General features: G+C 44.7%; 1 protein-coding gene across 2 annotated transcripts in view; it reads left to right on the top strand.

Moving 5' to 3' along the window:
• Positions 1 to 15,687, top strand: part of USP11 (ubiquitin specific peptidase 11) — a 251,180-nt gene that overhangs the window by 119,028 nt on the left and 116,465 nt on the right. For both annotated transcript variants that reach the window (XM_033924282.1, XM_033924292.1), the window contains exons 10-15: positions 5,638 to 5,862; positions 7,332 to 7,415; positions 7,963 to 8,057; positions 13,698 to 13,910; positions 14,962 to 15,050; positions 15,320 to 15,685. In XM_033924282.1, coding sequence (XP_033780173.1) covers positions 5,638 to 5,862; positions 7,332 to 7,415; positions 7,963 to 8,057; positions 13,698 to 13,910; positions 14,962 to 15,050; positions 15,320 to 15,685 — 1,072 coding nt within the window. The remainder of the gene's footprint in view (positions 1 to 5,637; positions 5,863 to 7,331; positions 7,416 to 7,962; positions 8,058 to 13,697; positions 13,911 to 14,961; positions 15,051 to 15,319; positions 15,686 to 15,687) is intronic.

Below are 15,687 nucleotides of genomic sequence, written 5' to 3'. Positions count from 1 at the left end.
GGAGGCGGCTCGGCTCATGGTTTGGGCGGAGTCCCATCTTCTGGACCTCTCGGCTTCTCATATAGCCGGGGTAGAAAATGGTCAGGCAGACTTCCTCAGTCGTCACTTCCTGGATCCAGGAGAGTGGTTTCTCGGCGCCGGAGCGTTTCGGTTGATAGTGCAAGATTGGGGGCAGCCCCTGATGGACCTGATGGCCACGAGTGGCAACGCCAAAGTGCCCCGCTTCTTCAGTCGTCGCAGGGAAGGGCTGGCCGAGGGTCTGGATGCTCTGGTCCAGCCGTGGCCAACGGAGGGGCTGTTGTATGTGTTCCCTCCTTAGCCGCTGGTGGGCAGAGTGCTTCTTCGCATTGTTCACCATCCGGGTTTGGTGGTGCTGGTGGCTCCGGATTGGCCTCGACGTCCGTGGTATGCGGATCTGGTGAGGCACCTGGTGGCGGTTCCTCTTCCTCTGCCTCTCTCGGACGACCTTCTGATGCAGGGTCCCATTCCCTTGTTCGACCCGTCTCTCTTCTGTCTTACGGCGTGGCTCTTGAAAGGGGTCGCCTTAGCAAGAAGGGATATTCAGACAAGGTGATCGCTACACTGTTGGGGTCCCGGAGGCTTTCTACCTCTCGGGCTTATGTGCGGGTTTGGCGTCTCTTTGAGGAATGGTGTCGGGCGCGGGGAGTGACCTCTTTTCGCGCTTCTCTGCCTAACATTCTAGAGTTCTTGCAGGATGGCCTGGATAGAGGCCTGGCTTGGTCTTCTCTCCGGGTTCATCTTGCGGCCCTGTCGACCTTTCGAGGGTTGGTGTCAGGTCAGCGTTTATCGGCTCTTCCTGATGTGATTCGGTTTCTGCGGGCGGCCAAGTTGCTTAGGCCTCCCCTACGGCCCTCGGTTCCCTCTTGGGATCTTAATCTGGTTCTCTCTGTTTTGGTGCGCCCGCCTTTCGAGCCCTTGGACGACTGTTCTTTGAAGGACCTTACTTTGAAGGCGGTCTTTTTGGTGGCCATTACTTCTGCTAGGAGTATTTCTGAGCTGCAGGCTTTCTCTTGTAGGGCTCCCTTCTTGGAGTTGTCTAGGGAGCGGGTCGTCTTGCGGCCTGTTCCTTCCTTTCTGCCGAAGGTTGTTTCTCCTTTTCATGTCAATCAATCGGTGGTTCTCCCGGTCTTGGGTGGTCGGGAGGGCTCTTCTGAGCAACGGCAGCTGCGCAAGTTGGATGTCGGTCGGGTCCTTCGCTCTGATGTGCAGCGGACCCAGGAATTCCGGAAGTCCGATCATCTCTTTGTCCTCCTGGCTGGTCCTCGTCGGGGAGCTGGCGCTTCTAAGGCTACTATTGCGCGCTGGATCAAGGAGACGATTGCTTCCGCTTATCTTCTGAAACAGCAGCCTGTTCCGGAGTTTCTCAAGGCTCGTTCCACTCGGGGTCAGGCGGCTTCTTGGGCTGAGTCGTCGCTCGTGCCTCCGGTGGATATTTGTAAGGCTGCGGTTTGGTCCTCCTTGTATTCTTTTGTTAGACATTATCGGGTAGATGTTCAGGCGCGTCGGGACGCGGTGTTCGGTGAGCGTGTTCTGGTATCGGCCCTTCGGGGGTCCCGCCCGTGAGAGGGACTGCTTTGGTACGTCCCATTCGTAAAGTTAACCTCTACTGGTCTGGAGAGTGCTAAAGAAGGAGAAATTAGGTTCTTACCTGCTAATTTACTTTCTTTTAGCTTCTCCAGACCAGTAGAGGTCCCCACCCTGTCTGTTGTTGTTGTTGTTGTTGGGGCTGTTTTCGCGGGCAGTTTTTGTTTTTTGCTGCGGGTTCTAGTATTTTTCTAGGGCCGGGGAGAATTAAAGAACAGCGGCTGTGGCTCGGCTGGCTTAGCTGGCGAGCTGTGGGGACATTTTCCTTCGGGTATTTCTCCTCTGCATTTTCCAACAGCATTTGGGTATGTTATTTGTTACTCCTGTTCGGAGTATTGTTTTCTTCCTGTTTTCCAGTTCTTGGTTCTGCTTGGCTATTCGGCAGACTGAGGGAAATAGAGAAGGGAGGATAGTATATACTGTCCCAAAGTTTTGTTTTCAGTCTCCACCTGCTGGTCATGATTAGATATATACCCATTCGTAAAGTTAACCTCTACTGGTCTGGAGAAGCTAAAAGAAAGTAAATTAGCAGGTAAGAACCTAATTTCTCCTTTGTTTCTGTCTCAGGTAACATTTCATATTTAATGTTGTCTTTATACAATCCACCAGTAAGGATAAACACCAGTAAACAAGAGTTTAACAATCCTATGCATTCACTGTTAACACTTAATCTCCACTACCCTATCCAGATCCTTCTCCTTGTCCCTAGCAGGAGACCGGCATAGGTTACATAGCTTAAATAACTTAAACTAGGTAGTTTGATATTGTCAAATGTGTTTCCACATAATATAGGTCCCACATTTCAATTCCCCTCCCCCCCAAACCTGCTTTCATCTTCTTTAAAATATAGACTTCCAGAGCTTTTCATAAAAACCATTTACTAATAGTGTCTCAGGACACTTCCAGGTTTTGGCCATGTGACATCTTGTGGCCATTATAAAGCAGATTATAAGACTCTGCATTATTTAGCTATACAGTGGTGCCTCACACAACGAACTTAATTCGTTCCAGGAGCAAGTTTGTTATGCGAAAAGTTCGTTATGTGAAACGCGTTAAGCGCAGTGACTAACGACTGCCTGCAGTGCCTGCGCGGAAGGATGCAATACATCGGCAGCGATCGTGAAAGCTCGGGCGACTTCGTTGTGTGAAACGAAGTTCGTTGTATGAATCATGACATGAAGTTCGTTGTGTGCAGCGTTCGCTGTGCGAGGCGTTCTTTATGCGAGGCACCACTGTATTTGGAAGAGACAACAGCATATAAATGAGAAACACTCCAGCGAGAAATTTCACAAATGCACTAGTTTGCCAAGAAAAAAATTTCACCCACCAGATTGGTACAGTATTACACATCTAGTTGCACCCCACAAGCATAGACTCAATCAAGTAAAGTACCACTACAAAAGACTCCTATATTCAGTTACGTCCCTTCTGGATTCCATATACTAGATGTTCAATCCCTTCCCGCACACTGACTTGTAACCTCTGCCCCCACGGATCCTCTCCACGTGACCTAGGGGGAAATGCAGCCTACACCCTGAAACCCAGGGGAAATTCAAACAGCCTACGCTTAAACCCCTGACAAGGTCAGTGGGCAAGCGAACTCCCAGGGGAATGGACCCCCTGGTCAAAGAATGGTGGCACACGGCAGGCTGACTCCACAGTCCGGACTTGCAGGCTTGCGTCCTTTCCTCTGACAGAGGACCACCGGAAATGGGTCTCAAGGCACTGAAGCCACTGAAAAGATGAACTTTAAGTGAAAAAGAAGAAAAAGAAGCAGAGCAATTCAAAAGATTTTTGCACTGATTGCTTGCAGAAACTGAAACTGTAGGGGGCTCTAACTCACTCTTTAAAGTAGGAGGAACACATGCTCAGAAAAGTGTTTGAATTTCTGCAACTCCTAGATTGCCAGAAGGGATTGAACACCTAGCATATGGAATCCTAAAGGGACTAACAGAAGATTATCTAGTACAGTCTGGAGAGACCCTATCTTACAAATGGACCAGCAAATGTGGTGTTTCTCAAGGCACCCCTCTTTCGCCCTTCTCTTCAATATCTATCCTCCCTGGGAGCTCATCTAAAAAGCTTAAATGTTACCCACTATAGTTACACTGACAACATTATTATTGTCCTTCCTGTCACCTGCCTACCACCTGCAGAGATTCAAAGAGTAGACTCTGTCTTACCCACCAGGTAACAGTGGATGTCACACTTCAAGTTAAAACTAAACACGGAAAAAAATACATTCTTTCTAGCCATCTCTACCAACTGCACCTTGGATGCCCTAACTCTGAGAGGAAATACCTTTCTTATCACCCCTTCAATTAAAATCCTGGGAGTTCATCTTGACAGACAGTTATCTATGACAACTCAGGTGGACCAAGTTGTACGCAAAGGCTTCATCACGCTTTGGAAACTAAGATCCATAAGAAAATTATTTGAGCTTGCACCTTTCCAATTACTAGTCCAATTGCTAGTGTTAAGCCTCCTGGACTATTGCAACATTTCATACCTAGCAGGACAACACAGGCATTTCCAGAAACTTAAGTATCATCCAAAATACCACAGTAAGATTAATCTTTAACCTGAAAAAATGTGACCACATAACTCCATTCTACCAAAAATTACATTGGCTTCCTGTCGAGGGAAGAGTTCTCTTCAAGTTTGGATGCCTCTTCTACAAAGCCCTACATGGCCTACTGCCTAACTACTTAATTGCTCAGTTCTTGTTCTCGTCACCAAGCTGCTCCACACGTTCCCGATCATTTTTGTACCTTCCCTTCAGAAGAGATTCATTAACCGACTCTTATCATACCAAGCCGCTTCCAGGGATCCTGAACTGGGCCAAATGGTTAGAATATCAACCTCGTATATGCATTTTAGAAAGCAATTAAAAACCCATCTGTTCTCAAAATTCTTGTAATCCCTCCAAAGCAGCATATTGATGTGAAACTATTGTTAACTTGTTGATGCCAGTGATCTCTTTTGTAAACCGCATAGAACCGAAAGGCTTTTGCGGTATATAAATAAAAGTTATGTTAATCTTCCATTCTTTTTACTGTACAGATATGGAAACTTTTTAGATGTATTACCAACAATAGTCTGCATCCTTCCAGCTCTCCCCCCCCTCAAATCTACCTCGGCATCTTTGCTGGTGCAGCTGCAGCGCACCTCTGCGTCCTGTACAGTTCCCATAAGCTTCTCTCTGCTGTGTTCTGGAAACAGGAAATGACATCAGCGAGGGCAGGACTTGATGGGGAAGCCTGTGGGGGCTAGTGTTGGCAATGGAGGAGCATCACTGTGGCAATGGTAAAGATGCTTAGGTAGATCAGAGAGAGAGAGGGAGTTGCTGGGCTACAGGAAGTAAATTCTAGATCTGGGGGGCAGGAGAAAGCAGAGCAAGGTAGCTTCCACTGACTCTTGATTGGCCTATGCACAAGTCAGGTTGTGTAGACAGTTAAGTCAGGTTTGAAAGTTTGTTTTTTTTGTTTTCGGGTGACTTTTCTTGTTCAGGTAGGCTTTTATCCAGTATTATGGCTATATTTCATTGTGTTATACAGTTCCCTTCCTTTTGGGTTAGTGTGATCTGTTTGGCTAGTAAGTCTATTTATTATTCTTTTCAAATTTTGGCTCTGTACACTGCCATGATATTTGGGAAAGGCAGTATAGCAAATGCATTAATAAATAAAACACATTTTATTTGATGCATTTTTAATTGTATTTTCTAGACAGCAAAATGTGAAATGTTACCTTTCACAAGGTACAATAGGTATCTTTAAGAATATTGAGGGCTATTGTGGTATTTATAAGCCAGCCTACTGATTTTAAGAAGCTGGAGAAATATATATTTTGATATTTTAGAATAGACCGTTTTAATAGCATGCATCAGAACTCTGTTGTGTTTTTTTCCCAAGCCTGTTTGTTACCCTCAAAAGCTTTGGTTTTGCCCTGGGGAAAAATGTTTATTCCCTTCTATATATTTTGAGGCACTTGCAAAAATACTCTCAGCTTGGTAACTATGTGCTTGCTTTACAGGAGGTGGCAGAGGAAGCATGGCGGAACCACAAACGACGAAATGACTCCATTATTGTGGACATCTACCATGGCCTTTTCAAGTCCACACTAGTATGCCCCCGCTGCAGGAAGGTGTCTGTCACCTTCGACCCATTCTGCTATCTCAGTGTGCCCCTGCCAGATAGCAACAAGCGGGCCATGGAGGTCTTCTTTGTGTCCATGGATCCCCGCATGAAGCCCGAGCAGGTGAGTTGAAGCTTGGTTTCATCTTTTTAGAAAGACGTTTGGCAAGTTCCTCTTCATTTTGGGATAGATTATTCACTAGGAGAGGCTTTGAGAAAGGAAATGTGTATTGGGGATGGTATTTGATTTTTATGTAATCTGGTCTGGTATATGGGCAAGAAGTAAAAATAATAAATCAAATCTAATGCAACACAGTCAGAAACAGGCTTGGATTTGGTACTGTGTGCCTTCATTCTCAACTTCTTTTTTTTAATATTCTTTATTCATTTTTACATATGACATGAAGTGTATAAATAATTGACATTTGAAATTGAGTACATCACTTGAATTTCTATCATTTTAACATTAATATGTAAGATTTAATCGCTTCCCTACCCTCCTCACATAACATGTGCAATCAAATATATCATATAAGTATTCTCAACTTCTTAAGGATTCTGCCTAGCCCAGTTTTTTTTTTATTCCCATGTATACCTGGAGCATCAATTTAACTTAGATGATTCATAAAAATTTCACCGTCCAGCTACCTGGCTCAGTGACCGTTTTTGACGGGAAGCCATTATGCTGGCATTCCTTTGGAACTCTTGTTTGTAGGCTCTAAACCTAGCCAGTAGGACTCTTATTTTAGAGAGATCACCATATGTGGGGATGTAAACCACACGAGGAGGCACAGAGGGAGTGGTGAGGACTAAGCAACACTACAGATGTGAATTCCCCTAAAAAATACATCTGTGTTTACCTTTTGCCCCAAGATTGCTCAAAGACATGCATAAGGGCGTGTTGGAAGGGCAGGTATAAAGACTAAGACCACACCACCTCAGTTGGACTATTATGCATCATAATTCCCCACCATGGCTCTTACTGGTGTTCCAAACATCCCTGGCACCTAGTGGACATCGCTTCTGCTTCTAGTCAGTCATTCTTGCTCTGACAAATTGGACCCGGGACCCCTATAGATAATCTTGTGGTACTACAACTGGAGGGTCGAGCCAGAAAATAACCTCCTTAACTGTAGAACTTGAAGATGATTTTCATTGGCTGATCTCTGTGGTGTTGCTAGCTTGCACACTCCTATTCACCCCTTTTATGGAAGTGCTACAGTGCATCATAATATCATATTCATCTCTATTCAGCAGTCTCTAGTTCTCTTCCAGTCTGTCCCTGACTATTTCTCTCTTCCACTTATTTAAGGTTCTTTATATACATTTTAAGAGAAATAGATAATCGAGTTTCAAGTTTTATTTTAATTTGGTGAATCGCTTATTTAGAGTTACTAAGCGAGATACATTAATAAAAAAATATAAACATATAATGGCAAAATACAGGTAGGGTTTTTTTAACTTAGCATTGTAATTATTGTGGTATCCACATGTAGTTCTATCTTACCTGTGTCTTCAATTTCAGAACACATTACTGATATATGTATAAGAACTCACTACCAAGTCTCATTCTGCTTTCTTTCTTTTCCTCAGCACCGATTAATTGTGCCAAAGGAAGGGAAGGTACTGGACCTCTGCATTGCTCTTTCGAAACATACAGGGATCTCCCCAGAACGTGTGAGTGTTTTTTCTGGTTGGGAGGGGTGGGGGTGGAATAAGATTCATGTGCTATATAGCCTATCTGACTCTCTTTACTTCTGAGGCTAAAAAAGCAGGAGAACCTGTTTGGCACAGAGAGAGAAATTAGTCAATTGGTTGAATTCACCTCTCAACTGCCTTCATTGCTACCACAGCTAGACCCTTCCAATTGGTAGATTCATCTGGAATGCTTTGGCAGAATAAAACCATGTCTGCTACTTTATCCACAGCATAAGGGTTCAGTAGCAATAGATGTTTCATAGACTGTTTGTTTATGCAATATAGCAGTCTGCCTACTCTCCTTAGGTTTATGCACCTTCCTGTGTTCATAAGAATAGTCATACTAGGCCAGTATCTTGCTTCCAACAGTGGCTAATCCAGGTCACAAGTACCTGGTAGAAACAAAAATAGTAGCAGCATCCTACAGAACCTTGTACCTGTCAGTCCACACCTCTCTACAACTAATATACACACACACACATGTACTCCCTGGGTACAACTCAGCGTCTCTCTCTCTTCTCTTTAGATGATGGTGGCAGATGTCTTCAGTCATCGTTTCTACAAGATCTACCAGATGGAGGAATCTTTGAGCTGTATTTTGGACAGAGATGATATCTTTATGTGAGTGTCACATGAGGGAAAGCTGGTAGCAAGGGACAGCCTTTGGAATGCTGGCATTAAATGAAGATAAGGGGATTATCCTTATTCTGATAAGGGAAGCCAGGTAGCCAGACTCTTACTGTCTGCTGCAATGAACATCAGGAAGACATGGAGGAACCTGAGATTGTTGAAAGGGATTTGAGAAACATTGTTCATTTTCATCCTGCTAGACCACTCCAGACACATTAGTTTTTTGCTACCTTGATAGAAGATGGAAGAAAAACATGTCATCTTTAGCGTCCCTCCAGATGGGTTTATGCTCCTTTACCAGCAGGTGGAGACTGAGAACACATTGAATTCTATTAGCAGTACAAGTGGGCTATGCAGTCCCTCTTAGAATCAGTGTGTTCTCAGTCTCCAGAATGTGGTGGTAAGCTTATGCAGTCCTGTTAGACCTTTAAGTTGTGGCTGTTGGAAGGGTTAGGAGATGTCTTTTTTCTGGCCCTATTCTGGACAAAGATCGGGTCCCATGGGGGACCTTTTTTGTCCTCGATGGTGTCACACTCTCCCTCTTTCCCCCACTTCCCCTTCCGTGTTAGTGATTCCTCAGCTGTATGCCTTGCCTGAGAGCACTAACTACACAGGACTTTAAACTAGGTAAGTTGGGGGAGGGTACGGGCACAAACAACCTACCTGGCGAGCTAAGCTGCCAATACTTTTTTGAGACTAAGGTAAGTAAACACCGATCTGGGTCAAGGGAGAGTATACACACTTTCGAGTCTGGGGTTGGCTCACATTATAATTCTGGGTCACATTGTAATTCTGGGTCACGGGGGAATACACATTGTAATTCTGGGTCCAGCGAGAGAACACACATTGCAAATTGTACTAAAGGAGTTCAAGTAGCCCAAGCGGGAATACCCCCACAGGGTACACACATTTCCGAGTCTGGGATAGGAACACACTGTAGTTCTGGGTCTGGGGAGTCCGGGATAGGTGCACATTGTAACTCTGGGTCTAGGGAAAGTACAAAACATGCGAATAATGCTAAAGGTGTCCAAGTAGCTCAAGCGGGAACATCCCCACTGAGACGTAACAAACATACAACATGGAGGGCTATGTATGTAAACACCCACAGTCTGGTAAACAAGATCCTGGAATTAGAAACAGAAATGAGGAATGCCGACCTGGATGTGGTGGCAATATCTGAGACCTGGCTCACGGATTCCCACGGGTGGGACATGGTCATACCGGGTTACAACTTGCTTCGCCGGAACAGGGAGGGCAAAATGGGAGGAGGTGTAGCATTATATACTAAAGATGACATTAAGGTCACCAGAATCACAGATGTCCACTACACTGGGGAATCCCTTTGGGTAAATTTGGCCAGAGGGAAGGACAAATGCCTGTATCTTGGCATAATATACAGACCCCCCAAGACAACAGGATGACCTAGATATGGAATTAATTGGAGATATAGAGAATATCACCTTGCGTGGGGACACAGTATTGTTAGGTGACTTCAACATGCCTAATGTGGATTGGGACACGCTTTCCTCTGCTTCCGGCAGCAGCAGGAGGCTATTAAACTCTATGAAGGGAGCAAGACTCAGGAAACTGGTGTTGGAACCAACAAGGGATCAGGCAATACTGGACCTGATACTTACCAATGGAGAAAGTGTCACAGAGGTCTCGGTGGGCGACACATTGGCCTCCAGTAACCACAACATGGTATGGTTCAATCTAAGGAAAGGTTTCACTAAATCCACCACACTGACCAAGGTCCTCAAATTCAAGGACACAAACTTCAAAGAAATGGGAGACTTCGTTCACCAGGCGCTACAAAGCCAAGCAGAAACGATAACGTGGAAGAAATGTGGTCGACTTTGAAAGCCACCATACAAGAAGCAACAAACCGCTATGTTAAATCAGTAAGTAAACGGCGAAGGAACAATAAGCCACAGTGGTTCTCTGCGGAGATTTCGGATCTCATCAAGGAGAAGAAAAAAGCATTCATCTCTTACAAACAATCAGGGAAACAGGACTCTAGGGAAGTCTATCTGGCCAAGTCAAAAGCCGTCAAAACAGCAGTTAGGGAGGCCAAATTCCGCATGGAGGAGTCTCTAGCGAAGAACACCCAGAAAGGAGATAAATCCTTCTTCAGGTATATCAGTGACAGAAATAAGAACTCAGGCGGGATAGTACGTCTTAGGAAACCAGACGGAGACTATGTAAAAGCGGACTCGGAAAAAGCCCAACTGTTAAATGAATACTTCTGCTCAGTCTTCTCCCGCGAGGCGCCAGGACTCGGCCCTCAGCTACAGACAAGGGTTGACGCAGATGACCCGTTTAGTAATTTCGAGTTTACACCCAGCGGTGTCTACTGCGAGCTGCCAAAGCTTAAGGTTAACAAGGCAATAGGCCTGACAACCTACACCCCAGGGTGCTCAGGGAGTTGTGTGATATCTTGGCAGACAGCAAACTACAGACCGGTGAGTCTCACATCAATAGTGTGCAAACTAATGGAAACTCTAATCAAATGCCAATTGGATACGATCCTGAACGAGGAGAATCTACGGGATCCCCGTCAACATGGATTTACTAAGGGGAGATCCTGCCAATCCAACCTGATCAGCTTCTTTGACTGGGTGACGAGGAAGCTGGATGTTGGGGAGTCCCTGGACATCGTATACCTGGACTTCAGTAAAGCATTCGATAGCGTACCACACCGCAGGTTGCTGAGCAAGATGAGTTCTATAGGATTGGGCGACACATTGACGAAATGGGTTGGGAACTGGCTTGGAGGTAAGCTTCAGAGGGTAGTGGTGAACGGCACCCCCTCCGAAATGACGGAGTTAATCAGTGGAGTGCCGCAGGGCTTGGTCCTGGGCCCGATCCTATTCAACATCTTTATAAGAGACTTGGCAGAAGGGCTTCGAGGTAAAATAACATTATTCGCCGATGACGCCAAACTAAGCAATGTAGTGGGCAAAAGCACAATAGACATAAATTCAATGTCTGACAACATAACGCACGACCTACTCCTACTGGAGCGCTGGTCTAGGTCCTGGCAACTCAGCTTCAATGCCAAAAAATGCAAAGTCATGCACCTGGGCAGCCAAAATCCATGCAAGACTTACACCCTTAATGGCGAGATCCTAACAAGAACTGAAGCAGAACGAGACTTAGGGGTGATCGTCAGTGAGAACATGAAGACTGCCAATCAAATGGAGCAAGCTTCATCCAAGGCAAGGCAAATCATAGGTTGCATACGCAGGAGTTTCGTCAGCCGTAAGCCTGAAGTCATTATGCCATTGTATAGATCCATGGTGAAGCCCCACCTGGAGTACTGTGTGGCGCAGTGGTTGGATCTACAGCCTCAGCACCCTGAGGTTGTGGGTTCAAACCCCGCGCTGCTCCTTGTGACCCTGGGCAAGTCACTCAGTCCTCCATAGCCCCAGGTACGTTAGATAGATTGTGAGCCCACCGGGACAGATAGGGAAAATGCTTGAGTACCTGATTGTAAAAACCACTTAGATAATCTTGATAAGCGGTATATCAAATCCTAAATCCTAATATCCACATTTATACTTGGCAGCCCCAACATGGGCTATGTTTCGGAAAAAACACCTTCCTCAGGGGTGGGAACCCCGAAGGGCCGCCAGAAGAACCCGCTTGCCAAAAACAGCATCCTGACGTGCTGGATGTCAACTTGGTAGTGACGCACAAAGGAATGCAGAGAAGACCAGACTGCCACCCCACAAATATCCATCAGGGGCAAAAGAGAACTCTCTGCCCAAGATGCTGCATGACCTCTCGTAGAATGAACTTAAGAACATAAAAATAGCCTTACTGGGTCAGACTTCTAGCCCAGTATCCTGTCTTCACGGAGGCCAATCCAAGTCAAAAGTACCTGGCAAAAACCCAAATAGTAGCAGTATTCCATGCTACCTATCCAGGACACAAAATACACTCCGAAAAAAACTGCCACAACCTAAATTAGATACTATGAAAAGGCAGAATAGTCAACAGGTTCCAAAGACTGTTTTAAAGATTGTTGGAAGAAATAAAACAAAGCAACAAACCCAAGGTTCAGAACATTGTGTTTTCCGCAGTTTTGTTTGTTTTTGCTGTGCTCTTCATCCTGTGGAAATTTGGATTGTCTTGTTTCGTTTTCAAGTGCCTAGGTTGCACCATTTTTTATAGTAGTGTGTCAAAGGAAAGAAGTGTATTTTCTGTGTGTTTGCTAGCAAGGTGGCATAAATCAATGCATCTGAACTGGCCTAGCAGGATTTAAAGAAAGGGAATTAACAAGAAAGAAGAAAAAAATGTCTTCTCCAAAATGTGGGTCACACTGATGGGGTAAAAGTAGATCCAGTACATCCAGGAGTCAGAGAAGCTGCTCCCAAATAGTTCACCAAATGTTCATAAATCTTTAAAGTTGGCAAGTCCCCGAACAAGTGTCCTTGCCACATACAAAAACTGCTGTGGATGGGAGGAAGGTGTATGGTTTGAAGTAAATTTCTATGCACCTGTATCTTCTAGAATCTTCTCTATCATCAGTTAATCCTCTTCAGTTGGTATTATCAATTTTTGCAACCTCTAGTTGCTGACTTCATGTAACCTTTTGTGTACTTGAAGTCTTCATCAAAGACTCCTTTGTAACTGCTTTTGTTGGCCTATGAAAACAGTCAAAAGCCTTTCTTGCAGTCATTTGCTGTCAGGCTGCAGGTGTTTTACACCATGTTTCCTCCTATTTGTAGTTTGCTACGTGTTTAACACATGTTCCCAAGATGGTGGCCGAATTACAATTTGTTGTTCCACTCCCCCCTTCACTCCCTTAAGAAGGTAAAGGCTTGACTGAGGGGAATTTATAAGTTCACCCAGCTTTTTGTTTTCTCTTGATGCATCAGATTGCTTGAACAAGAACATGCGCAAGTAGGGCTAGTCTCAGTTAGGGTGCTGGTATTTGACCGGAGGGCTGCCGCGTGAGTGGACTGCTGGGCATGATGGACCACTGGTCTGACCCAGCAGCGGCAGTTCTTATGTTCTTAACAGTAAATTAATCGACTGACTTAATCCTTCACTGTTACACCCTTACAATTTTCACCATAGAAGCCTACACTGGTTGCCTCTTAGCTCTATAATCGAGTTTAAAAGCACCTGCACTATTTTTAAAATCTGTCATGGTCAATTTGCAAAGCCTATTATATCTTTAATATTGCACTTGTTAGACAAGCCAATCGCAGATCTTATTCTTGCACATTCTTTGGTGTGTCCATCTTTTAAGGGCATTCAATCTCTAGGTCTTTATTTTCTCGTTCTTTGTCATTTATTTTTACTTCCATTTGGAATGGACTACCGGTACTGGCTAATCTAAGAGTGTGTGCATTTTATCAAATCTTTCACAAATATTTGAAAGCCTTTCTTTTTTAAACACTTTTATAATGACTAACGTTAGTTTCTGCTGCCTTTATTATACATGGCCACTTTGTAGCTATAAACAAATATCTGAACCAGTTTTCCTAGGGTGCTTTGCAGTGCTGCAGTGTAAGCAACATGAAACTGTGCACCTCCCTGTGTGTTTTCTCTCGCTCTCCAACCATCAGTTCTGTCTGTGTGAAGTTCTCTCTTTCTCTCTCTTTCTCTCTCTTCCTTCAGTTATGAGATTTCTATTGGGGCCTTGGAGGATGATGACGGAGGGGGCAGTGAGGACATTGTGTTGCCCATCTATCTACGGGAGAGGACGCAAAGCCGGGATTATAGTGACAGCTACTATGGTGTCACACTGTTCGGTCATCCACTTCTTGTGTCTGTACCTCGGGAAAAAATCTCTTGGGATTCCCTCTACCAGATGCTCTTACATCGACTCTCGTAAGTGTCATCTTCCAGCAATACTTAAGAGACATAAAACAAGTGGCTTAGTGGTAAAATATTTCATTAATTGCTAAGGAAGTATTGAAACTGGCTGTTTTTATATGAGGGTGAATCAAAAATTAAAGGCAATTGTTAAATTATGCAATAACCGGAACAGAGCTAGCGAAATGCAACATATGTACTCGTACAATGCCTGTTGACACTCTGCCTTTAGTCATGTGATAACCATGAGATTGCACCATCAAATAACAACAAGCAGTAGTGCGCTTTCTTGGGCAGAGAGATTGAAACCTGTGGAAATTCATCATCTGTTATTGACTCAGTATGGACATAGAACTATTTCAACGAATGGTTTGAGTGGGTAAAAAGTTTTAAAGCGGGAAGAATGTGTAACCGACAAAGGTCATTCTGGTCGCCCATCAACATCGTGCGCACAAGAGCACATTGACAGGGCAGCTACCTTGATTAGAGAAGACTGATGAATAACGGTCTCTCCATTGGCTTCAAATTTGGATATCAGCTATGGATCTGCATTTGCCACAATATATGATGACTTGGGATGCAGGAAAGTCTGGGCACAATGGGTTCCCAAACAGCTTATTGATCTGTAAGAGCAACAGCATGTGAAGGTTATGACCCAGTTCCTGAGACAGTATGAAGATCCAAGTATTCTGGAGAGAATTGTCACCAGTGACAAGACATGGGTGCATCATTGCGACCCAAGTATGATGAAGTAGTGCTCACCTGGCTTCGGGAGCAGCCGAAAAACTTCTCTGCAGGGATGCAGAATCTAGTTGAATGATAACAACAAATGTGTCATCTTGCTCACAGTTATTTCTATTAAAGCCATTTATTGTATTTTGCCAACTTTTTTTGATTTACCCTCGTATATATCAGAGGTATAGTGGAGATTTATTTTCCTCTGTGGTGCTTCAGAATTCATGGAAATGGTCAAATGTTTCTTTTTTGACTAGAGTCAGCCAGAAATAGAAATTCCATCCTTACTCCACAGCTTTTTCCAACTAACTTCCATTTTCTCTCTCATCAGGCGGTATGTATCTCAGCCAGATTCTGATGAGGAAGAGGAGAGTGAAGATGATGATCTGAGTGATAAGAGAACCAATGGCTTCAGTGAAGGTAATGGCAACAGCAGGCAGATATTCTGGGTCTCGGCCACAGTTCTGCAACTGACAATATATGCAAAATTGTGAGCAAGTGACTGGATATTTCTGTTGCCTGGCAGATACCCCATGGCATCCCTCGCACATGCCTTTAGTACTGAGGGATGCCATGGAGTGTTGATCTCTGACCTAATGATTTGTAAAAATGACCCTCATCTTTGACTGCAAATGGTATAAGATCTTCACATAGATCACTACTAGTTTTTCTTTTTACCTGTACCTCAGGGGAGGAAGATGAGAGCTCCCACAGAGCCAAATCCACCTGCCAGGATCAGGAAGCAGGCTCTGAGGCTGAAGATAACCAGTCAGAAGAATCAGAGCATGAGGTGATGTCTGAGCCTTCTAATGGAGAGGGGGTTGGAGAGACTAAGCGAGCATCTTGCAGTGGTACCTCTGCATGCCAACAGCGTACTGATGGAGGCTCCCAGCGCAGCAGCCCCCCAAGTCCCACCATAGACAGCCAACCTAAGCGGAAATGTCGTGTTCGTCGGCAAAGGAGGAAACCTCTCTTCACGTTGCAGACTGTGAACTCTAATGGTACCAGCGATCGGAGTGCTTACCAGGATGATGGAAACTCTGTCACCTTCAACTGT

The sequence above is a fragment of the Geotrypetes seraphini genome, chromosome 1 (assembly GCF_902459505.1).
Source record: "Geotrypetes seraphini chromosome 1, aGeoSer1.1, whole genome shotgun sequence".
Lineage (NCBI taxonomy): Eukaryota > Metazoa > Chordata > Amphibia > Gymnophiona > Dermophiidae > Geotrypetes > Geotrypetes seraphini.
The sequence above is the reverse complement of the archived record's forward strand: the minus strand, read 5'-3'. Positions and strand labels throughout refer to the sequence as shown.